Here is a 26256-nt window from a genome sequence, read left to right as displayed (position 1 = left end):
TTTAAACTTTCATTATTTTATATTTTATGAAAATCGATATTTGTCTAATTTATAATAATGAATGTAACATTAAAATCGCTTGACATCTAAAAAAAATAAATAAACCCCTTCTTTATTTCTTTTCTTTAATCCTTTCTTCCCAATCCAACACCATATGTAATATAATATAATATAACATAAAGTAAGTTATATAAATAATTTAATTATATTTAAAAAAAAATTTTTATCATTTTGACCCTATTTTATATATTCTTTTAATTTTATTATTATGCTGTTATTTCTATGTTTTTTATCACGTTTTTATCATATTTTTATTGTTAGAAATATAGAAACTTAAAAATAATTAATATTTTAAAATAAAATTAAGAATATTTTTTAAAATATAAATTAAGTAAATTTATTTAAAATTTTAAAAATATTATAATTTTTTAATTAAAAAATATATAATCTGACGCCAAAGGAAGTTCCCTTTAAATCTTGATCCCAACAAATCATCAATATTTTGGATGCATTATATTTTCCTTGAATTTTAACTGTGATTTTTAAATATACTATTGCATTTATAAATTAACAAGATTCGTAATCCGTATAACACATAAAAAATGAAAAGTTTTTCCACTTTGTTATTCTTAAAGGTAATAAAAAAAAATATATAAAAACAAAAATAATTTAAATTGTTAATTAATCTAACAAGATCTCATCGTCATTAACAAAAATGATATTTATTAAGCACTCGTTCGTCCCCAAATGAGCACACATTATACTTATTTTATCAAAATGATATTATATTTAAAACTTTATTCTAGATAAATTCCATCATCTTGGTAACCTATTCCTTACAGGATGTTCTAAATAAAGGTTTGAAAAAATAATTTCGATTTACATATAACAGTTATATAGTTTTTTTTCTTCTCTTCACAGAAATGTTTATAGGTTTTAAAATTTCCCATAAATAACGTAACACCCCAAACCTGGCCTTCAATTTTTTTCTCCTAGATTAGGTTAAGTATGAAAGGTCGGATTAAGAATAATGATTGACGCCATTTTCGTATATCTTTCCTTTCAGAAAAATTATTTTATACCTTTTTAAAAATTAATATATCAATGAGTAAATGGAATATGATAACCAATTTTATTAATACATTAGCTCTAATTGAAATTGGTCTAACTGAGGCTTTGTCTCCACTGCCGTGATTTGTTAAAAAGGCTGGGTCTATATGTGGCTGATATTTTATAGCCATACCCTTGAATTGATCGCTAATTTCTACCTTTTAGAACTAGAGATCTTTACACCCCCCCCCCCCAGTCAATGACATTGAGCTCATCACCATAACATAGGTATTGATTATTTGGCTAAATATTTAAATGACACAATAGATAACCTTATTTAAGACTAAGTTGGAGTTAAAGCTATAATATTCCTTGGTCAATAACCCCTAAACATAATGAATGTCACAAAAGACCTAAATTTATATAATATTTTTTTTCGTAATATTTGGTCTAATAAGAAGTTTAATTGTTATATACCATAGACCCAAACCGTATGTATAATGCAGGTTCTTGAAGTTTAGTGACTCCCTCCCCAAGGAAAAGTAAAATATCTCAATTTAACAAAAAAGGTATTGGGTTTTTTAAAATGTAATTAAATATTTAAAAACGAAACGGTTTTCGGGTTTGACCAGATTATATAAATTATAACTGTTTTGTTCGGCTATAATTCGATAAATTATAAAAGTTAGTTCATTTAAAAAAAAAAAATCTGTTTTCACTCCGTGAAAATTGTTTCCGTTTTGAGTAGATATTGTATTGTATATCTTATTTTCCTATAAATATACATTATTATATATATAAAGTGTTATTATTTTTAAAAGAGTTCATAAAATCCATGCATTGTTGTATATTTATTTTAATTATTTATAATAACTTTTCAAATAAATACCATGCAGAATACCGATATATGACATATATACGATACTTGATAAAAAAAAAACTTTTTTTTTCCATATATAAAATTTATATTATTATTATTATAATATTTTTTTTTGTTAATTCATATCAGGTCACATATCACAGGTTGATGTTGTATTTTTTTTTCAAATTTTAAATATAATACATTAATATTTATTGTAATAAATATATGTAATGGTATAATTTTAATAAAAGATTAATGTGTTGGGTTTAATGAACGGCGAACAAAAAAAAAGATATTACAGAGAGTGAGAGGGTTAGAAGGTTTTCTAAAAAGGGATTCGGAGTGAATCAAACAGATAAACGGGGAATGAGCGATTTTAATTTTCTAAACCGTAACTCAACCGTTGTACGAATATTTAAAAGAACAGGACTGAATAGAATTTTTATTTAACGTTTTAAAACCGATTTAAAAAAGTATCTAGATTTTAAGCTACTTTTAAAAAATTGATACATTCTATTTTCCTTTCAGAGGTTACTAAGGGATAAATTATTTCCATTTTTAAAAAAAAAATATATATTTCCAATCACATGTATTTTTTAAGTTTTTATTTATTTTATAAACACTGATATTTTTTTTTTCAAATTTCGCTAAACATTAAACATTTCAATATCAAGAATAAACTTCAAAAAAATTAATTCCCGTAACCTTTATAATTGGTTTTTGCTTGCCACGAACCGCAACTTTTTTACCAAATGATTCATGAGCTCTGGTTAAAAGGATAAAGAAGGAAAGTTGCCTAATGGCAGTGTTGTGGCTTTAGCTCTTATCTTATAGGAGTGCTGATTTTTAAAAAGGTCTGAGAACCGGTTTTTCCATTTTTTAAAAAATTTATACATACATTAAAAAGACCCTTTCCTTTCATTTCCTTTCCTTAACTAAACAATAATATAGTCGAAGGCGAATCAGAGCCCTATAACACCAGATGGGAGGGAAATACGAGACATTGCATCCTTAAAATTTCGGGGGTGTGGTAACTTTCTTAGTCAACATACATAGCTAGTATCCATTTTAACTTTTAGTTATCAGAGAGAATGGGCGGGAGTAGAGGATAGCGCAATTGTAAAGCCCTGGAAGTGGGCCGCCTGAAGCAGGGCCGGATTAAAATCGAAAACTTTAAAAATATTTTAGGTAGGTCGGGTTCTGGCCTAAAAATTGAAAGAAAAAAAAATAAGAGAAAACTCATTTCCTGTTTTTTTATCAAAATAAAATGGAAATTCGATTTTGTCTACAAAATAAGGACAAATAAATTTCTGATTACTTATTTAGTAAAATGCGTGTAATAATTTCTGTAATTTTATTAAATAATTATTAAAATATAAAATAAGAAAATAAATACTGTTCTAAGGTATCTAAATAGGGTGTCATTAAAATTTGGTGAGTGAGCTATGTTATTGCAACTCATGAGATTCTAGTTTCCCAGTATTGTGATTATTAATTTCAGGAAATCGTGGTGATTTGAGGGTAAATTGAATCATGAAAAAGTTTCATGAATTTTTTTGTTACTTATTACTTTGCTTGATTCATAATTTACCTCTCACTTACAAGGATGAAATTTATTCAACCGTCCAGCGTGTCACATACGATATAAATATCTTTAGTAAGTAATTTCGATTCAAAAAGATAAAGATGCTTATTGTTTAATTTATTATATAAATAGGGAACGTTCGGATAATAGGAGGGATAACGTGTCCAAGCGGTGTTCAACCCTCGTTTTGCTTAATGGATCCTTGCCGAAAATCAGAATGCGAGGCTTACCCGAACGCGAAATGCAGAAGAAAAATATGCGGAAATTGTTTACCCGAATATTATGACGAAGAAGGGACCGTGGTGGACTGTAAGGAGGAACTTCCAAAATACAGTGAAATTAGTATGTTACCCTTTTCCCAAAGTTCATTTTTCTTTTAACTTGTACTTTTCCGTTAGCTCTAATTTAATTCTGATGGAACGTCATACGTCAAATTTAGGATAGCTGCTTCAAAAATAGATTAAAGCTAAGAAAGTAAAAGTTAAAAAAAAACAGCTTTGTAACATAGTGTTAACAAAATAGATTTATTCATTTTATTTCTAATTCTAAATCAAATTCTTACAAAAAAAAATATTTACTTTAATTATATATGTTAGCGTTAATGTGTTTTTTTCCGGCAATGTGTTATTTTTTTCGACTTTATATCATTTTTTGAGCACGTTTTTTAAATTTACAAATCTGATTTTACGGAAATGTATGCATTCATATTTGGATACCTATTTTCAGACAATTTTCCTATGAACTTTTAAACTTAATATAATTTATATTAAATTTTCCATATATTTTTTATATAAATTATAAATAACTCAAAGGTTTATAGCGAAAGTGTCTACAATTCATAAGATAGACATTTGAAACATTATAGAATATATTTCTGGTAAAATCCGATTTTTAAATATGGAAAATCTAATATAAATTATATTAAATTTAAAAGTTTTTATAGGAAAATTGTCTGAAATTCATAATGTAGGTATTCCAAACATGACGGCATACATTTCCGGTAAAATCAGATTTATAAATTTAAAAAAAACGGGCTCAAAAAATGATTTAAAGTTATAAGAATAACACATTGCCTGAAAAAAACACATTGACGATAAAATATATACCTCGTTCCTAGCTCAATGTTATTCGCTACGAAATTTCTCGCAAAATTATTTCTTAATTTATGTCAATCAAATGTAACTCGTCCAAAATACATTAAAGCGAATTATCGTAAAATTACGTTTATAACTTTCTAAAGCGTAATTATCTTAAAATAAAGAATAAAGTGGAGAATGGAGTATAACCCTGCATTCGCAGTTTGCACGAATTCGCGGCAATTATATAAAATATTCTGTATTTTTGTATTCTTCGTTGCCAGTTTTGTATATTTAGTCTCGAATTCACCCTATCTGCGAATTTAAGGCAAAGGCTCTAAAAACACATTACTAGGTGATAAGATAACCAAAATTTTGGAATCATTATTTATCGTTTAAAAAATGGTTTGAAAAATATACTAATATTTGTCAGGTTAAATTAATTGAGTATTCTGGAATAATGGCATATAATACTGCCAGGCAATTCGTTAATTAAAATCTTTGTATCTAACAAAATCAGCTGGTGGTACGCCATTTTGATTTCCCTTGTAAATAATTTGCATTCAAAATAATATGGAAACATTTAAAAAATATATATTTATAATAATTCTTTTATTGAAAAACCAAAATGGCGAATCGTCAGCTGATTTGTATTCAGCGACACCTACAAATTTTTAATGTATGAATCATCAGTCAAGTATTATTAATACATAATACAATGTCATTTTGACAAAAGAATTAATTCGGTTGGGAAAAAATATCATAAACTAATTTTAAGTCGAGCTAAGACGAAGTATTTATAACAAAATATGACGAATATATATAAATAAAATGAAATTAAAACCCCGCCTTGACTTTTTTTTTACGAAAAAAAAGATCTAACATCAATAATTTTTAAACTATTGGATAATAGTATATATTTCTGAAATAAGAAATATACCTCAGTGAACTTTTTTAAACTTTTTTAGGGGAGCTTGAAATTTTCTTTTTTAAAAAAATTATGGGATGCCTATAAAATAATAAAAATGCCATTTTTGTTTTGTAATAAGTAGGGGATAATAAAAATTTTATCGAACTGAGGGGAGTTTTCAAAAAATAATTTTTTTAAGAGGGAGCTAATTTTTATCTTAGAAGTTCAAAGTACCCACTTTCCTTTCTCCATTTTGACGTCAATGTAATAATCCCTAAAAAAATATACAGATTATAAACGATATTTTTACAGAACTCAGTTATTACAACCAACATATAATTGCTCAAAAATTATAGATGGCCCGAATACAAATTTCCTATCTAACTGTCCCGATAAATTTTTTGTCAGTAACGGGTTCGTTCCATAGAATAGGCATAGCTCTACTTTAAGATCCTTTCATTCTGTTATGGGATTTCCATATCATGTTTACATTTCTCCGAAAAAATAAATTAATTTTTTGAAAATAATTTGTAACCATTCATTAATCATTAGATCAAAATTGTCCCGTAGGAGTTATGGAAGTTAGATGCCGCCTTAACCCCTGTAAGCTCTTGAAATGCAAGATGAATGAAAAAGCTCATTGTGTTCCTTATCCTTGCGGGGGATGCTATGCCGTTTTCTACGATGATAAAGGTTTTCACTTTTTTATCAATTTTTTTCCTTATAGCAGACCTAAGTGAGGTAAATTATAGAATAATGAGAAGCAGTTATATAGGCTATACACATCAATATCTCGCTCTACGCATATAACTATATATTTACTGAAATATGTAGCATCATAAACAACGACTAACAATTCGATGTGTCGTAGAATAACACATATAACTATATATTTACTGAAAAATGTAGCTTCATAAACAACGACTAACAATTCGATAATAGCATATATATATCGTAGAATAATTAAGAAATTTAATGTAATCCAATCCGGCCTTGCATTATCAGGAGATGGGGGGGATTTTCAAAATTGAAACAATTTCTAGCGAGCATTTTAAAAAAATTTTTAAGACTTAATTTTGCCCGACCGCGTCAATTTTTAAAAACTAATGGCTTAGATTTTAGCCAAAATGATATATAGGTTCAAGCCTTTCTAAAATCTCCAGGCTTACATAATTTTATTTTGGCTAAAATTTTAATCGGATCGTTTTTAAAAATCGACCGAATCGGGTTATTTTTAACAACCCTAGTATACCTACCCTATTTAATTTCCGACAATTTTGACCTCATATTTTAAATCCGATTTGATTTAGGTCAATTTTTTTGATATCGATTTTGGTACTACCTAAAATTTCATGATAAAATGTTTTATAAGGTCGGTATATAATGCAGTATGCACCATGTTGAAAATAAATTATAACAAAATCTAGTCTTTCAAAAATAAAAAAAAATGCTCTAAATATTAATATTTTAACGATTCTAGTACACCTTGAACTCCTCCATATCCTAGTAGATATATAAAAGTTTATATATAAATTTTTAAATACCAGGTAAATATTGTCTTCACCTATGATGTTTGGATTAATTTTTTCTAAATCCGGGATAGGATTTTCGATCATGGCAAATATCTTTTCCTCGCTGAAATTGATATTAAACAGAGGTTTTCTTTTCAGTGAAATCGTTTCAGCAAAATAAAAAAAAATTGGCTTGTTTTTCTTGATTTATTCCAAAACACAGATATGTGCTAAGGGTTAGGTTAATAGAATTTAATTTTAAAATGGTGTATATTTTTTTTTTAAAAAACAAATTAAAATATTTTTCATCGGTATGGCTATTTACCTACCGAGACAACTTTTTAAAACATATCTTAAGCATATCAATCAACGACTTCATGAGAAATAAAAATTTGGAGGCAAATTACTCCCCCCCCCCTTCCCCCAGTTTTGTTAAATCGATCGATTTGAGCCAATTTTTAAAAATGGAAAATTCAATATTAAAGTCAGAAAAATATTGCCTAACTCTTGATATTTTTTTAATAGATATCCAAAGCTTTGATTGTGCCATCTATGAGCAAATTCTTAAGGCTTGTGTAATATTTTTTCTAGATAAATTATTGAGTTAGCCGTTTTAAAATTCGGCTCAAATCGAATCTTTTAACAACAGTACCTCCTCCCTCCCGTTTCTGCAGAAGCTTTTTATCAATATATCAATAAATAAAAGTTTAGATAAAAAAATTGATTTATAAAAATTGATTGAAAATTAATATTATAATTAAGATAACAATAATAAATAACAAAGGTTACGAGGTTGATTGTGATACCGGGAAATCTTATGATCCTTATCAGGATGAGAAAATCAACGATTCACAGACCACCAACTCCTCTATATTCACATTTTATAATCGTACAACTGTAACATCTAAATCCGTATTATCGAATCCCTCTTCGATTTCTAGTAAAACAACTACTACATCTGTGCCATCTTCTACAATGCATAAAAAGGAGGTCATAAAGAATATCGCGAAAAAAGTCAAAAGCGTGAAGAATATAAAAAGTAATGGGGTTAAATGATATATTTATCAGAGCTGTAGAGGTACCATTTGCACGATCCGACCCGGATTTTTTTTAAAAAAAAATTTCGGCCTGGCCCGAGTATTTAAAAAAAAATTAACAGGTACACGGGACGAGTTTAGAACCGGGCCTGCAGTTCTCTGATATTATATCTCAAGACTTTAAAATTATTTTTATAAAATAAATATTTCATAGTTACTACTATTACTACTACTTCTACTACTATACCCACAACTTCAGTCACTAAAATTCTACCAAAACAAACACCATCGAAAGTTTTCGCAAAAGCAAAACCAAAAGATCAGGGCCTTAAAAAGAAAAGTTTGACAAATTTTGCTATAGAATCTGTTGACCCATCTACACCAACTATTCTTGTTAACACAAAGTAATTATATTATATTATAAGACAAAACAATATTATGTGTCGTAGGAGTTATAGCAAACCACTCTTAATTTTATTAAATTTTTATATTATAGATTCATTAGTTCATATTGTCAAATTTGAATTAATGCACTAAAATTTTATGTCAAAATTGCGTGAAATTCATTTCATATGATGGGCTTGCTCTGATTTTGGTCCAACTCTTGCCTTTACAACAGCTGATTTATTTACATTTTTATTCGTCTATTTATAATTACATGACCTGTAAGATTTAACAAATTACTAATAAAAAAAATGATAAAATTTTATTAAAATTCATTTCAAACCTTTAATTTGCCCTAACCATTAACCTTTAATCTTACTCCTTACTTTAGACACTTATTTAATCTTAAACATATTATCCAATTAAAAATTAATTTGATAAAACCTCAAACTATTTGCTAAAAAACTGTTACAACATAATAATTTCAGATTGATTTTTTTTGTTTTGTTTGATATTCGAACTAATTTAGTATAAATTTATAACTACAAATCATTTTTTATTTAGAAGTATCAAACGTGTTCTCCCAAAGAAAAATATATTATCTAAGACAAAAAAACCAGAAATACCTGATAATTCCAGCAAAATATTAACCATAAATGAGACAATTATACCTACAACACAAATCGTTAAAATGATTTTACTCACCAAAGGGTCGTTTACCAAAGTAACACACAAATCAGCCATGTTAGACACCTTTGGAAGGAATAGAATAAACCCAGAAATAACAACGATTCGTAGGATTTCCCCTCCCGATCCAATTCTCCATAAGATTCCTCAAAAGGTAGACGAACCTCAATATTACAGCAATGATACTCAATATTATACCAACGATCACAGATACGAAGAAATGGATAGAACTCAGCGAGGCCCATATGAAGGGGTACCCATTCCAGATGCGCCAGAGAACCTGGATGACAAATATTACAATAATCCATATTACTACAATCCCATGGGATATTATTATACTGGTTACCACGATAAACAAAAAAACAGGATAAACATTGGCGGAAACGAGCTGATACCCAACAATCAAAGGGTATCCATGTCAAGACACGTTTATGATCACTCTAATATTCCTAATGATGTCACTACTCAAGGTAATATGAAATACGTTTCTGAAACAGTGCCTCAAAGGTACGAAGAACCAAATGAGGAGCAAACTTACGAAGAAGAAGAATCAGAAAGTGACCTTCAAGAAGACTCGAAATCAGATGATTATCTTGGCTCACAAGCATTGGATCCTTTAAGCGAAATCAAAAAATCTCAACCCGAATCAGAATATGTTATTTTAGAAAGTAATGCGCAACTAATTAATAATTTGATTTGGTTATAATATTGAATATAAAATTTAGTTATGTTTCTCTTTCTCCTAATTCCCTGGGAATATTTATCAAATCGAAAAAATTTCAAGTATAAAATCTATAATTTGATCAATATATTCTTGTCTTCAAAAAAATTTTTATAACATTCAATTTTTTTTAGGTCTTCCCAAAATAGAATTCAAACAGCAAGTAGTAAGTAGCCATTCAATTAATATTCTTAACGACTCGGTAGCTTTAAACGAATCGCAATATCATTACAATGAAAAGGCCAATTCAAACTTAGAAGATTATAGGAGACAATCGAATCCCGGTATTGATAAAATAAAATACGCTAACACACGCGCACGTTTACAAACCGGAGTTAAGAATAACGTGACCTCATCTCATAATAAGAAAGGTAACGCGTATCCTTCATTTTCACCTCGGAAAAACGATGTTGAGGATCAAGAGTTTCTAGGACCTGGTACATATTTTTTTTTATCACTAATGAGTGGTTATAAATTTTATAGATGCTCTAATTCGTTTATTTTTTGAAAAAAAAATGTAAACTGGAACTAGTTATTTTTTAATGATGCAGCATGTAACTGTAACAAAAAGTAATTTTAACAAATGAATTAAAATAAATCTTGATCAAAGTTTGCAAGTTCAATTATATAATAACATTGGCATCTTTAGTGGATGGCTCATGCACCATGAAATTTTAGATAAACTCCTTTAAGTTTTTTTGGAAATTAGGAAACTATGATTGTAAATCATAATCTTGTAGACTTTATTTTCTAGTGATTATTTTTTGAACTTACCCTTTTAAGAATTATTTGAGTTTTCAAATTTAAAAATGGGCCTCTTCGGTTTTAAAAGGTAAGAGAAGACAGCTGTTTAATAACAATTTGTTCTCACAATTTTAAAATTATATTTTGAGAGCTTATATTTGATATGGAATATAAATAGGTATATACACATATGATCTTACAAAAAAAATGTTATTCAAGGTTAAATATTTTTACAAAATCATTTAAAAAAAATAATCATTTTACAATTTGTTATACTTAAATAAATTATAACAAACAGTACAAGGGGTTGAAAAAATTCGTCAAATAACCCATCCTAGAAGAAACTTTTGCCCAATAGGTTTAGCTCCTTACGAATGCGACGTGTCTATTTGTAAAGACGTCACTTGTCCCAAACACGAATATTTTGAATGCCATATTTACAATTGCGGTGGCTGCTTCAAAATATTCAAGGACATTTTGGGTTATCAGGTGGATTGTTAAAAAAAGGTAAATTATATAAACTTAACTTATCTTAATACGGTATTATAAGACATCAGATAAATTCTTGATATACGTGTCAGGAAATTTTTTTGACAAAGATTAGACTCAGTTTGTAGTCTGCCCTGCATGGCATTCGAGGTTTTATTTTCTTGGGGAAAACGCGGACATAAGATTTAAATTACAATTGTCTTTGCATAAATGTTACTTCTTTTCCATACATTATTTTTTTAAAAAACAAACATTAGAATTTTGGTTTAAAAACAAGAATTTCATAACCTCTATAATTAATCCATTTTTGGAATCGGACCTTCTAAAATTATGGCCGATTGGGTGGACATATTTTTTTAATCGGACTAGACTTGAAAAAAATAGGTAGAATAAAAAATTTATGGAGTCCGACGCGTTTATATAGAAATTTTTTTTTATTACAGACAAATTTCATTCAAAAAATGCGATTTCCTTTACCTTCATTTTGTGTTTGTTGCTTTAATAAGAAAATCTTATATCCTCGTCATTATTGGCTTCCATAGGGATATTTCCGGATTTTAATAAAACCGGGCAGGGAAACTTTCGTAAAAAAATTGGAACCGGACCAGGATTAAATCCCAACCGGACCTGAAAATTTTACCATTAGCAGACCTCTACTTTATATATATTATTTTAGAAATCCAATAATTTTTCATTTATTTTTAGATTTGAAAACAAAGTTATATCAACATAAAATTTATCAAGAAAATACTCAAAACAAAATTAGCGAAAAACTCTCCAAAAAAAGTGTTCCTTGTTAAACTAAATGGCAAAATTTAAATTTAAAAAATCAACTAAAATGAAAATTCAGAAGAATCTTATGACAAATTTTTTTTTGTTTAATGAATGGAAAATTAATTTTTTTACAAAAATATAAGAATACATGCAAGAAACACGCGGTATATATATTTTTTTTATTTAGAAATGTTAATTTTATTTTTTTAGTATATTATTTTAAATATATTTATTTTCAGATATTTATATTACAATAAATTATAATAATTCAAAAAAAAAATAAAATGAAATAATAAAAAAAAATATCACAAAATTCTTAAAATTTGTTTTAGATCAAAATCCTCTATAAAAATATATATTTAATAATGATATAATTTCGGGCTCGTCCGAGGTAGTGGGCGACAAATAATGCGTCTTAAGAAAATATTCGGCAGACTACTTTTGAGAAATGATAATTAATTAAAACGCCAAACAGAATGTTTTATTTTTTAAGAATAAATTAAAATTTGAAAAATTCCTTCAGATTAATCATGCAAACTTCGTTGCTTTGATCCAATTTTTAAAAAAACAATCATGCGCCATAGCTATAAAAATTTTATTTAAAATTAGACCAGCTCCCTTTAAGGATAAAATTTTGGCAAAAGTGGAGTTTGAAGTTAGAACAATATAATAATCAAGTTATAATTTACTTCTCAGACTTTCCCGAAAAATCATAAGATGTTCAAAAAAAAATTCAAAATTGCTTTTACAATTTTATATTTTTATTTTAATAATCCTAGAATTTAAATCATATTTATTTTAAATAATATAATTTTTTTTCTATAGATTTTTCTAATTTAAAAAAAAAACTAGTTTTGGATTGCATATATAATAACAAGATGAAAAAAAAATCATATGGGGAAAATATAATAATTTTAAAAAATTGAAATAAAATATATGAGATATCTTTGTAACATATTTTGCATATATCAAGTTTTTATATAAGTGTTTTTGTTTATAATACCAATTTTAAAAATATAATTTATGATAATTCCAGTGTAATGGAAAAAGAAAAAACACCACGAAAGAATGATTTAAAAAAATGAATTAATCAAATTCAGCAACATTCTTCGGGTATATAAAATGGTACTTATTTTTACCATAAGATATAGACGCGTTTAACTTCTAGATATAAATAACGATAAATTGATTGATAATTATTCATAATTTACAAAAATAGGGGACTAATTGTAGCAGGGCTATTTATGTAGGGGCTGTCCTGTTTTTGAAAGGCGGTGACTTTCTTTTTAATCATTTTGCTAACCGTATTGTTTTCCATGGTAAGTTGCGATATTTGTTTTTGTAGATCCCTGTTTTTGGTCTGTTATACGCGCCGACAAAGAAATAGGTTATTATTTAAATTAAGTTAGGATTGTAAAAAAAATTATTATCTTAAAAGAATAAATAACTTGAAATTTTAATTTAAAAAAAAAACTACAAGTATAAATTTGAAGATTTTCATCATTTAATCAGGGTTACAACTTAAACCAGTCTTAAATCTCACTGATTGCCCCATTTTTAAAAAGAGATATAAATGTCGTATTATGATATGGAATCTCTCAATTATTAAATCCTGCACTAAGACGATCTTTAAATTTTTAAAATCTGATTTGATCAGAAATACATTCTTGCGTGCATAGACTCCATTAATTTTGCTGAAAAGCCCGATTCAGGTAGATTTTAAAAAACGGCCAGATTAAATTTTTTAGCCCAAATGTAACAACTTGACAATCAAAATGATAAATCATTTGGACGACAAGCTTTCTATGACAGCTCAGATGGATTATGGGAAGGTTTTTCAGAAGGGGAATGTTAATCGAGATTGACTTTGATTTTATTTTAAAGATGATAGCCCTTAACCATGTATTATTGATAATAATAACCACTGAGTACTATAAGCAAGCTACATGACAAAATCACGATTTATATAAGGATATCAAGCTTACGATTTAAACAAGCCAACGATTAAGACGACTTATGCAACAACTTGACAATCAAAATGATAAATCATTTGGACGACAAACTTTCTATGACAGCTCAGATGGATTATGGGAAGGTTTTTCAAAAGAAGGGGAATGTTAATCGAGATTGACGTTTTAAATTTGTTTAACTTAAATTGCTTTTATTTTAAACATGTTAGCCTTTAACAATGTATTTCTTTTAAATTGTTTTTTTATAATACATATATATGTCGTATTGGGATATGGAATCATGTGGGATTCGGAATCCCAACGTGGGGATTCGAGATCTTGAATCCCCTTTTTGGAATCTTTTTTTAAATTAAAAAAAATACTTAAATTATTTTTTTTTAAAATTATTAAATTATATTTTTTATTAAATATTTTAGCTTTATATAAAAATTTTAATATTTGGAGAATTTCTTAAGAATATAATAAAATCTTTCTTCTCTTTCTTTCTTATTACTTTAAGTGATCTTTCTTTTCTTACTTTCATTATTTTCCTTTAACTCTAAAGTTTGACTAAAAAAAGGCCGTTTAAATCTGTACTTTCTCACTCTTAAACATTTTTAAAAGATTAATTATAAAATTGAAAAGATATAATAGAAAAGGAAAAAATTTTAAAATCCCCCCCCCCCCTTTTTTATAAAAAAAATACATATTCATAGCCAGCTAAAAAATTATATATTTTATGTCTTTTTTTTTTATTTATTATTTTCATGAAATTGTATAAATATAAATTTTGGCCTTAACAAGTTAATACTAAAAAAAAATTTCCAAAATTTTGAAAAATTTGATTGATTTATAATTAAATAACTTTTATTTTATATATTTCGAGATATTTTATTTTCTTTTATTTTTTACATTTTCAAATTTATTTTCATTTTTCTAAAAATAAAATAATTATATAAAATTTTAGTTTAAAATTTTTTTTAATGCCTAAAATTTTTTTACCTAAAACTGATAATGATTATAATATTTTTAAAACGATATTAAAAACTCCAAAATATAAATCTATTCTAAATATACCGGCAAAATTAAAATTTAAAGTTTTTTCTTATTTTTATTTAGAAGATGAGTCTTTATTTTGCAAATAAAAAACCCATTATTATCATATCCAATATTCAATCCATATTAAAAGTCCACCATAATGACAATAATCATCCCGGTGTCAACACAACAATTAAAAATATAGAATCCGTATATGCTTCAATCCTCAAAAATTCGTTATAAAATATATCCAAAATTGTCCAATCTGCTCTATAAAAAAAAATCATCCAAAGGCGCCAGTTGGAAAACCTTTAGTAAGCCATTCCGTCTGGGGGCGGGTGGAAATAGATTTAATTGATATGTCATCTACACCAGATGGTATCTATAAATATATATTCCACCTTAAAGATCATTTGAGCAAGTTTACATGCGCTTGTGCTCTGCCGTCAAAAAAAGCGGAAGGAATTGTTGATATTTTAAGAAACTTATTTTATCAATTTGGGCCTCCAAAAATTTTGCAGAGTGACAATGGTAGAGAATTTAAGAGTAATTTATTATTTATAAATATCTAATTAATTATTATTCTTAGATAACTTAATAACAGAGATGATAAATACGGAGTTTCCATCCATAATGATTATTCATTCCAGGCCTGGGCACCCTGTGACAAACGGGCTCATCGAAAGAGCAAATTCTACCTTGGAAACGCGCATATCTGCGTATATGCTGGAAACTAAAAAAACTGACTGGGCCCTCCAGCTACCCAAAGTTGTTTCTAAAATAAATAACAATTATAGTAGAATCATTAAAAGCACACCTTACGAGGTATTTTATGCTCGTAATGATAACCAAGAAATAATCTCTAGTTCAAATGAAATGGATTTAACATCATGTTCTGATGATGGTTTTGTTTTTTATATTGATTACTTATTTTTTATCTCATGAGCCCGTTTGTCTCAGGGTGCCTAGGCCTGGAATGAATAATCATTATGGATGGAAACTCCGTATTTATCATCTCTGTAATTAAGTTATCTAAGAATAATAATTAATTAGATATTTATAAATAATAAATTACTCTTAAATTCTCTACCATTGTCACTCTGCAAAATTTTTGGAGGCCCAAATTGATAAAATAAGTTTCTTAAAATATCAACAATTCCTTCCGCTTTTTTTGACGGCAGAGCACAAGCGCATGTAAACTTGCTCAAATGATCTTTAAGGTGGAATATATATTTATAGATACCATCTGGTGTAGATGACATATCAATTAAATCTATTTCCACCCGCCCCCAGACGGAATGGCTTACTAAAGGTTTTCCAACTGGCGCCTTTGGAAGATTTTTTTTTATAGAGCAGATTGGACAATTTTGGATATATTTTATAACGAATTTTTGAGGATTGAAGCATATACGGATTCTATATTTTTAATTGTTGTGTTGACACCGGGATGATTATTGTCATTATGGTGGACTTTTAATATGGATTGAATATTGGATATGATAATAATGGGTTTTTTATTTGCAAAATAAAGACTCATTTTCTAAATAAAAATAAGAAAAAACTTTAAATTTTAATTTTGCCGGTATATTTAGAATAGATTTATATTTTGGAGTTTTTAATATCGTTTTAAAAATATTATAATCATTATCAGTTTTAGGTAAAAAAATTTTAGGCATTAAAAAAAATTTTAAACTAAAATTATATATAATTATTTTATTTTTAGAAAAATGAAAATAAATTTGAAAATGTAAAAAATAAAAGAAAATAAAATATCTCGAAATATATAAAATAAAAGTTATTTAATTATAAATCAATCAAATTTTTCAAAATTTTGGAAATTTTTCTTTAGTATTAACTTGTTAACCCTTTCGATCGCGGTAGTGCAAATATAAAACCACCTTTTAACCTTTATATCTTCTAAAGGAGTTGATCATATAAAATGAAACCACCACGAATATATATTAAAAGATATTCTTTTTCATATGTTTGTGGAGGAGTTATTTTTTAATTTTTTTTTTCGCGCCTTTATTTCAAAATACGTTTTTTACGGTGATTTTTCTTAAAATTCCAATTTTAATTATAAGTAAGTATATTTATCAAATATTTTTAAATATATATATTCCTCACTATTTTATCTATCTTTCTAATATTTATTTTTGCTCAAATAAATAATATTTATATATTATTTTGATCTTTTTAATGTGGTATATTAAACTAACCACTGCCACTTAACAACAATATTTTTAATATTTATTTTTTTAAATAATTGATAAATTTTGCCAACTCATTTCGCAATAATTTTAGCTTGTTATATATATGGATGATTATCTGGACATTCCATCTGAAGGTTCTTCGTTAGACAACTCATCCACTGATTCCGAAGATGATTATGAATCGGATACACGTTACCAAATTGATAGTGATGATTATGAATCGGATACACCTTATCAAATTGAAATTGATGACAATTCTGAACAAGATGCGTATGATCAATCTGCTACAAACCATAATAATCCTATCTGGTCCAAGAAATATTCTTCACAACCAGCATTAGAATTTGATAAAATATCAGGTCCAATATCATCTTTAAAAACGGACCCATTGTATCCATCAGATATATATAAGAAATTTATTAATGATTCTCTAATAAATACAATTACATTCAATACCAATTTATATGCCCAACAAAAAAATATTAAATATCAACCAACTAATCCTACAGAAATAAGAAAATTTTTATGTCTTCATATACTCTTTGGAATTAAAACTATGGCAAATTACAAAGATTATTGGAGTTCTAAACCAGAATTCCATGACAATTTTGTTTCATCCATAATGAAAGTAAAACGTTTTATTTGGCTTATGGCCCACATCCATATAAATGACAATATCTTAGAACCATCGAGAAATGATGAAAATTATGATAAATTATACAAAATAAGACCATTCATTGATAATATCCGTTCCTCTTGCTTGAAATATTTTCTTCCCTCGGAATATCAAGCAATTGACGAAGGAATGATTAGGTTCAAAGGCCGTATAGGATTTAGGCAATACATGCCTAAGAAACCCACGAAACGCGGTTTCAAGGTAATGTGTAAATTTTGTCATTATTTATTTCGGCTAAACTATATTTTTAGGTTTGGATGAGATGCGATAATTCAGGATATATGAATGATTTTAATATCTATGTTGGGAAAAATAAAGAGGTTGAAAGTAATCTTGGTTATAATGTTGTAACAAAGTTTTGTGAAGGACTTCAAAATCATAAAATATTTTTCGATAATTATTTTACGAGTTATACTCTAATGGCCGATTTAAAAAAGAAAGGTATATATGCTAGCGGAACACTAAACAAAAATAGGAGATACTTGCCCATAAAGAATATGGAAACAAAATTAAAAAGAGGTGAGTTTGACTGGAGAAGTGACAAAAATAATATAAGTATAATTAAATGGCGAGATAATCGTGACGTATTTATAATGTCCAATTATATTGATCCGAGATCAGTGGATACTGTGAAGAGAAAAAATAAAAAAGGGGAAGTTTTTGACGTAAAATGTCCAATAATGATAAAGATGTATAATAAATATATGGGGTCTGTTGACCATTTCGACCATTTAAAGTCTTTATATGAAATTTCGCGAAAGTGTCGAAAATGGTGGCTACCAATATTCTTTTGGCTGATAGATGCGGCGATTATCAATTCATTCATAATATACAATATTCTTACAGATAATAAACTCTCATCGAAAGAATTCCGAAGACAAATAATTGCTAGCGAATTGGCATACTGTAAAAATGTTAATAGGGATGATAATATTCATAATGATAATAATTATATATCAATGCAAAGAAAAAATAATAAACCTTATATCCTTCCAGAAATTAGACTAAAAAATTCAGCTCATCAACCTCAGGCAGGAACCTCACGAAGGTGTACCTTCTGTAGTACAAAGTTAAATCCCAGAAGAACAAGGTGGTCGTGCAAATCATGCAACGTACCACTCTGTCTAAATAAAAATAGAAATTGTTTTGAAAGTTTCCATAAGGTGTCAATGATATGAATTTAAAACCACCAGGGAGAGCCGCCATTTTGAATTTAAAAAACTTTTTTTGTGTGTTTTATATTATATTATATTAGAATCAATAAAAAAATTAGTAAATATCGTGTTGCATCATATTAATTTTATGAGGGAACCTAAAGGGTTAAGGCCAAAATTTATATTTATACAATTTCATGAAAATAATAAATAAAAAAAAAAGACATAAAATATATAATTTTTAGCTGGCTATGAATATGTATTTTTTTTATAAAAAGGGGGGGGGGGATTTTAAAATTCTTTCCTTTTCTATTATATCTTTTCAATTTTATAATTAATCTTTTAAAAATGTTTAAGAGTGAGAAAGTACAGAAGATTTAAACGGCCTTTTTTTAGTCAAACTTTAGAGTTGGAAAGTAATGAAAGAAAGAAAAGAAAGATCACTTAAAGAAATAAGAAAGAAAAAAAAGAAAGATTTTATTAAATTCTTAAGAAATTCTCCAAATATTAAAATTTTTATATAAAGCTAAAATCTTTAATAAAAAATATAATTTAATAATTTTTAAAAAAAATATTCGATGGGGATTCGGAATATTTAAATATTTTTTTAATTTAAAAAAAAGATTCCAAAAAAAACGTGGGGATTCAAGATCTCGAATCCCCACGTTGGGATTCCGAATCCCACATGATTCCATATCCCAATACGACATATATATATATACCTTATTTTATATATTTTTAGTATCACTTTAGGTTTTAGATATATTTATAATAAATAAAACATATTTTTTTGTCCATACAACACCACCGTTATTGATTTATAACATGGTACCCCGCTCTGTTATCCAAGCCTTTTCAGTCATCCATAAGCAAAATCTCCAGACTTACATAATATTATGTTGGCTACAATTTTAATCGGACGATTTTTAAAAACCCAAATTATGGCTTTTTAATAAGACTAGCAACTGTTAATTTAGGACACAAATTTTGCAAATCAATTTTTTTTTTAAAAAAAACTTTGATAATCGCTCTCAGTTAAATGATTCAAAATTGAAAGACCACTCTCTGTATTCTATATCCCAATTCAAAATATCGTAGGTTCAGTATTTTAGTGTTCTATATCCATATTTTTTGCTATCTAAATAAATTCTTTCAATACCATATTCTTTATATATATCCACAATAAAAATGTTAAAATATAATTTAGAAATGAATTCTTTATTCGTGATATTACATTGTGATCTCTAATCTAAAATATAAAAAATACTTCTTTTTAAATCGTCTTCCTGCACTCCCAGAAAAATTTAAAAAAATGGATTTAGAATACTATAATACTCAACCGATTATATATATATATGTAGTAAACGATATACTTGTAATAACGTGATAGATTCACTGTGTTCTTTTTGTAAATTTTGAATTTTGACCCTATAATCATTTTCGCTTCCAAAATTCATGGCCTTGATCGAGCCCATCTATAAAACGAAAGAAGATTTTTTTTAATTTTTAAGGTTATCTAAAGTTGGTTTTTTGCTTGACAATTACATCAAAAATAGATTAGAAAATTTAATCGCGTCGAAAAATAATGTAAATCATAAAATGATAAGCGAGCTTGAGATATTAATTGATAACCTTACATGTTTTTAAGTCTTGCTTTATATAAATATTTTTTAAATTTATATATATATCGAAAAATGGCTTGATCTGAATTGAACAGATTTAAACCAATAAAAAAGAATATGAACTGAAAATCGGATTTTAAAAAAGAAACACATCATAACATGATTTTATAAAAATTCGAGAAATATCTCGATTCAATCAGGTATAAAAATTTTGCAAATTTCTTCTTTTTTTTAATTAGAATTTTAGGTAAAATCTAATCAAAAAAATTTGTTTGTAAAAAAATCTGCAGATCAAAAATTTTTGCAAACTCTTAAATTAACAATTATATCCCCTAAATCTCATCATTGTTAAGAAAATTTAATTAATAACACAATATTTAGAACCAATACATTTACGGTAATGAGATATAAGAGTGTAAACAAAAATATGAAATGTGAAAGTCCAAAAATAATATGATTTGGGAAACATTTGGCTTATTTTTACCTTAAATAGGCTTTTAAAAAAAATTAAAAAAAGGCATATATCAATGATATTGATGTAAAAATAATGGGGACGAAAAACAAATAATATTTAAAAAAATAGATTGGGCAAAGAGATATCTAAAAATTAAGATTTTTAACTTATTACAAGATATCATATTTAAGGGTTAAATTTGTAAGATAACACTAAATAGAAATTCAGATAAATCAGGTGATTGCAACGAATTTCTTCTGACCAATAAAAACGATTTGATAATTATAAGCAAAAAAAATCAAACCTTTTTGTCTTTATCTAACAGAAGCCTATCCTTTTCTTGAATAATCTTCTTGAGGAGATCGATCTCTTCTTGTAGCTTATTCACCATGACAAAGTGATCAGAATTTTTTAATTCTACAGGACTTAACAAATTTTTTTTTAAAAAATAATAAAAATCGAGATTATCAATTTCAAAATAAATAATATATCACGCGATAAACTTGATTTATAATAAAGGGTTTTCTTTTAACTTTACAGGGTGTTTTTAAAAAAAGCATTAGGGCTGTGCCGATATTAAATATCGGATCGAGTCCGGTATTTCCCATCTATAAATCAAAACCGTTCCAATATTACCATTGTTTATTCGTAGCATCATTTCTGTCATATATCATTTATGAATACCGATGTCCTAGCGATCATTCGAAATAGCGTTTTTTTGGCAAGAGTACTAAATAATTATTTAAATTATTACTACAAATCAATTTTTTTTAGTGAAAATAAAATTGCACAATTACTCGATAAGAAGTAACGTTGTAAAATATTTAAAAAAATCTTCAGGAAATTTTGTGATAAATTTTTATTTTTTCTTTTCCTAATGGAACATTACATACCTATTTGTAATTACATAAAATAAAATGAATAATTTAAAAAAACACTAAATTCATAATATATAAATATTTAACGAGACAATATTTAGACGTAAACGTTATCCATATTTAAAATAAGACTATTAATTTTTAGGGAATAAGATGAAACAAAATATACTTAACAACTTGTGATAATGCATAAAATACCACCTTGTTCATGAGATGAGAGAATATTTGAAAGCGAGTTAGTCATTATTTTTATATAGAAAAACGTCGATTTCTTATTATATTTGTATAGAAAAAATCAATGTAAGTGATATGTATTGGATCGGTTTTGGGTGATTATAGGATCAGATCAGTGAATTTGTGTATCGGATCAGCACTACCCTAAAAAAATTTAAAGCAAATTATGAAAATTTCAGATTTCACAAAAATAGGCGTAAAAACAGTTTATTTTTTACTTTTATTTTAGAATCATTTTTTTAAGAGAAAAAAACTAAAAACCTAAGAGACAGATTATCTTTTGAAGGTTTTTTGGTGGGAGATTTTTGTGACTTTTGATCTGTGTTTTCATTTTCAGTGCTAAATATCAGTTTAAAAAAACATATAAATAAGATTTAAACCATTATAATAATATATAGAATCTCGATTGGATATTTTTAAAATTTTAAAATAATAAAGTTTTGATAGTAATCTTTCAGGCACATTGCCCATCATCAAGATAGTTTTTCTCTCAAAATAGAAATGAAATTTTAAATAAGAACATAAACTTTTATAAGGATTGCAAGGAACGATTTACTACAATATGAAGAGATTTTAAAGAAACATAAAATATTTTTGTAAAACTTTGCATTATTTTGTATTTGAGATGAGGTGTTGATGGAGGTATGATTTTGATTTTGTTGGGTTAGCGATTGTTTCAATTTCTTGATTTTGTGCTTATGTATATGATGTTCATGTGCTTGTTTTTTTCGAGGTATAGAAGAGGTAAGGATGAGTTTCTTATAGGACCGAGCACAAAGCCAGCACATACTTTTATTTTCCAACTAATATATAGGTGTTTTTTATTTAAAGACATAGTTATTTAATAAAATGTTATTATGATGTGGTTATATTAGAAATTGTATTGAAAAGAAATAAGGAAGGATAAATCTCTATAAAGGTTATAATTAATAGGAAAGGCAATAAAATCAAAAATATAATGAAAAATGTCTCAATGAAGATCATACAGCTACAATACACTGGCACACACACAGCAGTGGGGGGGGAGGGGCAGGGGGACAAATCCATCCCTCCAAGCCAAAAAATGCAGATGCCAGATATTTCCCAAAAATATTGTTTATATTAATTTATTTTTATATTTATTCATGTCTCTTTCTTTTTAAATATATATTAAATTAATCACATTCATTTATGAAGTTATTTTATCAATTAATTTCAATTTTAAGTTTTCCTTGGCAAAATATTTATCTATTGCTTTCAAATTCCTAGTGGCATATAATTAAGGATATAAGAAATTTTTTTAAACATACTGATGATGATGAAAATCCTAGTCATCTTACAAAAAGCAAAAAAGTACAAATAATTTTATAACATTTTATAATTAACCTAAAAGAAAGACATATACTCCTTAATAAGGTATTAAAGATACCAATGATAAATATTTTATTTAATAATAGATTTATATTCCACCCCTCAATTTTCAATATACACAAACTTTATGTGCTAATCGAAAGTTAAAATTATATTTTTTCATGAATACTTAATTAGTTTACATAAAAAAATACAATTATTCCTAAAAAACTTGTGTAAATTTATATTTCCAACATTTAAATTTTTTATACTTTATATATAAATTTTAAAGGCTCAAAAAATTTAAATTTCTATTTTGAGTCATTTATTTTATTATGCTGGTTATATCCACTTAGTATTTTATAATTCACATTTATTTTATAGTTTTTTTTAAGTAACCGACTATATCTGTTTAATATTTTTTAATTCACATTTATTTTATAGTAATTTATATGCCAGTTCATATATTTAATTTTTTATAATTAACATAATTTAAAATTGTATATTAGAAATAGTTATTAATCCTAATAAATTTATGCTTGATATTTTTAAATAACAATACTTTTATCTTAAAAAAATTTAATTATCCACCTCCCCCCCCCCCCCCATACAGCAAATTCTTGCTTTGATAATTTTATAGTCAATTATAATCAAACTAATTTATCTGATTTGGGAAAGGCAGATTTTTGTTGGCATTGCTCGCAAAGTTTGGGGGCACCAAATTTCTTTTCACGGACATAACATCTTTCACACTTTGAGCCCAAAAAGGCAGCAATCAACTTACAATATTTGCATGCTGAAGGCTTAATAAATATTTAAAAAAATAATATTTACAATCGTATTAAAAAAAATATTTTAAACAAAAAAAATAATTTAATAGCTAATTATTTGAAATAATTTATTATTAAATAGCCTTAACATGTAACAAATTATTTTATTTTTTTTTATCTAAAACTTTTATTTTAATAATTTAAAAAAAATAAATAAATATGCTTATTTATATATAAAAACAAGCTTGACATTATATTTAAGGCTACAATAATAAACATATATTAAATAAAGCATTTAACATTAACCATAACTAGTATATAAAAAATCACTAATAATATTACAAAAAAAGTAGAAAATATAAATTTCTAACAAATATTTATAAAAATATATATTACCACTCCATATTTTTCAACATAATGTGCACATTTTTTACATATACTTTCTTTGCTATGTTTACTAAAAAAAATTAAGTAAAGCAGGAATTCAAAATATTGTTTACGATTCTAATTGAAACTCACTTCTACAATATGAACAATTAGATTTCAATTTCTGACAATTCTATAAATAAAATTTAAATATTATTATGTTACAAAAAGAATTATATTATACTTTACAAAGATGCTCGTTATCAGATAATTCTTCAAATATAAATCTTTCACTACAATTAGCACAGGCAAATAATGCAGACATAATAAATGTATGTATTTGTGACATTTTATATGTGCTAATCCATGCCTGGTATGTGATAATATAATATTTTTTAAATATGTATTATTAAAATTATTGGATATTATTACGATACTTATTTTAATAAATTTTTATTTCGATTTTTGATTCATCCTTTAAAACTTTATATTCAAATATATATTTATAGTTTTTATATTATATTTTAATAAAGTTATTTACAATTTTGCCGATGACTTAATATTTCATTTCTTTTTTCAAATAAAATTTTTTAATGTTTAAAACTACTTAAGATTATAGTTTCAAAAATATTATTAATCTTTACATAAATATAAGATATTACCTTCTCTAAAAAGAGCTAGTCCCGCTACTACATTTTTAAAAGGAGCTAGCTTCCGCTCAAAGTAATGGTGCACTCCATAGCCTCTCCTTTAAGTTTCATTTTTTAGAAAATACACGAAACAAAATCATTTTTTTTATCAAAACAACTAGGAGTTAACTCATAGATTAATTGGTAAACCAGAGATTTCTCATTCATTAATTATAAATTTAATATCTCTAGGCTTGGGAAATTTTTTTCAAAATTAATGCAACTGTAAGAGGCCATATTAAAACCAATTGTCAAAGTAATACATTTATTACAAATTATTAATATTTTATATAGAAATTCAAATAGGAATTAACTCATAGATTAATTGGTAAATCAGAGATTTCTCATACATTAATTATAAATTTAATATCTCTAGGCTTGGGAAATTTTTTTCAAAATTAATGCAACTGTAGGAGGCCATATTAAAACCGATTATCAAAGTAATAAATTATTTACTAAATATTACAAATTATTAATATTTTATATAGAAATTCAATTTAACTAAGTTAACTTATAGATTAATTTGTAAATCAGAGATTTCTCATTCATTAATTATAAATTTAATATCTCTAGGCTTGGGAAAATTTTTTCAAAATTATTATGGGTTGGACTGGGCGTAAAAAATATTTCTCAAAGTTAAAATTGGCTTGGTTTTCAAAAATTATTAGGGATTGAAATGTGCTTGAGAAAATCTTTAAATTTTTAAGATCTTGGATGCTTGGAAATTTTTTCCAAATATTGTAGGCTTTAATCAGTGGCGTAGCTATGGGGGGGGGGGGGGGTTTCGGGTTTGGACCCCTCCCAGAGCAAATTTTTTTTTAGATTATACGTTCAAAAGACTTATATATCAAATAAATACCATTAATATTTATATTTTTCTGGTTTTGATGTTTGTGGAAGGATATTACATTACTATTGAAATTATTCTGGGTAGTATTATTATAAAGTCATTGAAAATAATTTACTAAATTATAATAACATATTATTCATGCATTTATTTATTATATATTGTCGAAGATGTGGTTATGATTTTTAAGATGAACCCGGCCGAAGG

At 26.3% G+C, this 26256-nt stretch overlaps 3 protein-coding genes and 1 long non-coding RNA gene across 5 annotated transcripts; 3 read left to right on the top strand and 1 right to left on the bottom strand.

Moving 5' to 3' along the window:
- The first annotated feature begins 132 nt into the window (after positions 1-132).
- LOC135931544 (myb-like protein P) lies at positions 133-10198 on the top strand. The gene is made up of 9 exons (XM_065468745.1): positions 133-181; positions 807-858; positions 3630-3839; positions 6036-6176; positions 7779-8033; positions 8246-8435; positions 8980-9770; positions 9958-10143; positions 10191-10198. Exons 3-9 carry the CDS (start codon positions 3692-3694, stop codon positions 10196-10198), a joined length of 1719 nt encoding a protein of 572 aa, XP_065324817.1. The 5' UTR covers positions 133-181; positions 807-858; positions 3630-3691.
- Positions 10199-10203: 5 nt separating this feature from the next.
- Positions 10204-11863, top strand: LOC135925972 (uncharacterized). Its single transcript, XR_010571768.1, has 3 exons — positions 10204-10260; positions 10866-11074; positions 11762-11863. It is a non-coding gene; the product is annotated as an uncharacterized LOC135925972 (long non-coding RNA).
- A 190-nt stretch (positions 11864-12053) lies between these two features.
- LOC135931301 (protein FAM76B-like) lies at positions 12054-24850 on the bottom strand. Of its 2 annotated transcripts, XM_065468305.1 has the most exons (9): positions 24758-24850; positions 24648-24706; positions 24544-24604; positions 24034-24180; positions 22652-22851; positions 22310-22387; positions 21241-21361; positions 20234-20335; positions 12057-13190 (listed from the first exon to the last, which is right to left on the bottom strand). In XM_065468305.1, exons 1-9 carry the CDS (start codon positions 24836-24838, stop codon positions 13038-13040), a joined length of 1002 nt encoding a protein of 333 aa, XP_065324377.1. In that variant the 5' UTR covers positions 24839-24850; the 3' UTR covers positions 12057-13037. The 2 variants fall into 2 exon arrangements, with proteins under 2 accessions (XP_065324379.1, XP_065324377.1); XM_065468307.1 differs by lacking the exon at positions 22310-22387 and having other exon boundaries at positions 12054-13190.
- LOC135931743 (piggyBac transposable element-derived protein 3-like) lies at positions 16781-19007 on the top strand. Its single transcript, XM_065469030.1, has 3 exons — positions 16781-16900; positions 17122-17907; positions 17958-19007. Exons 2-3 carry the CDS (start codon positions 17134-17136, stop codon positions 18882-18884), a joined length of 1701 nt encoding a protein of 566 aa, XP_065325102.1. The 5' UTR covers positions 16781-16900; positions 17122-17133; the 3' UTR covers positions 18885-19007.
- Positions 24851-26256: the final 1406 nt, after the last annotated feature.

This window comes from Gordionus sp. m RMFG-2023, chromosome 1 (assembly GCF_954871325.1).
Source record: "Gordionus sp. m RMFG-2023 chromosome 1, tfGorSpeb1-WG-v2, whole genome shotgun sequence".
In the NCBI taxonomy this organism is placed as follows: Eukaryota; Metazoa; Nematomorpha; class Gordioida; order Chordodea; family Parachordodidae; genus Gordionus; species Gordionus sp. m RMFG-2023.
Note: the sequence above shows the minus strand (reverse complement) of the source record. Positions and strands in the feature narration are given on the sequence as shown.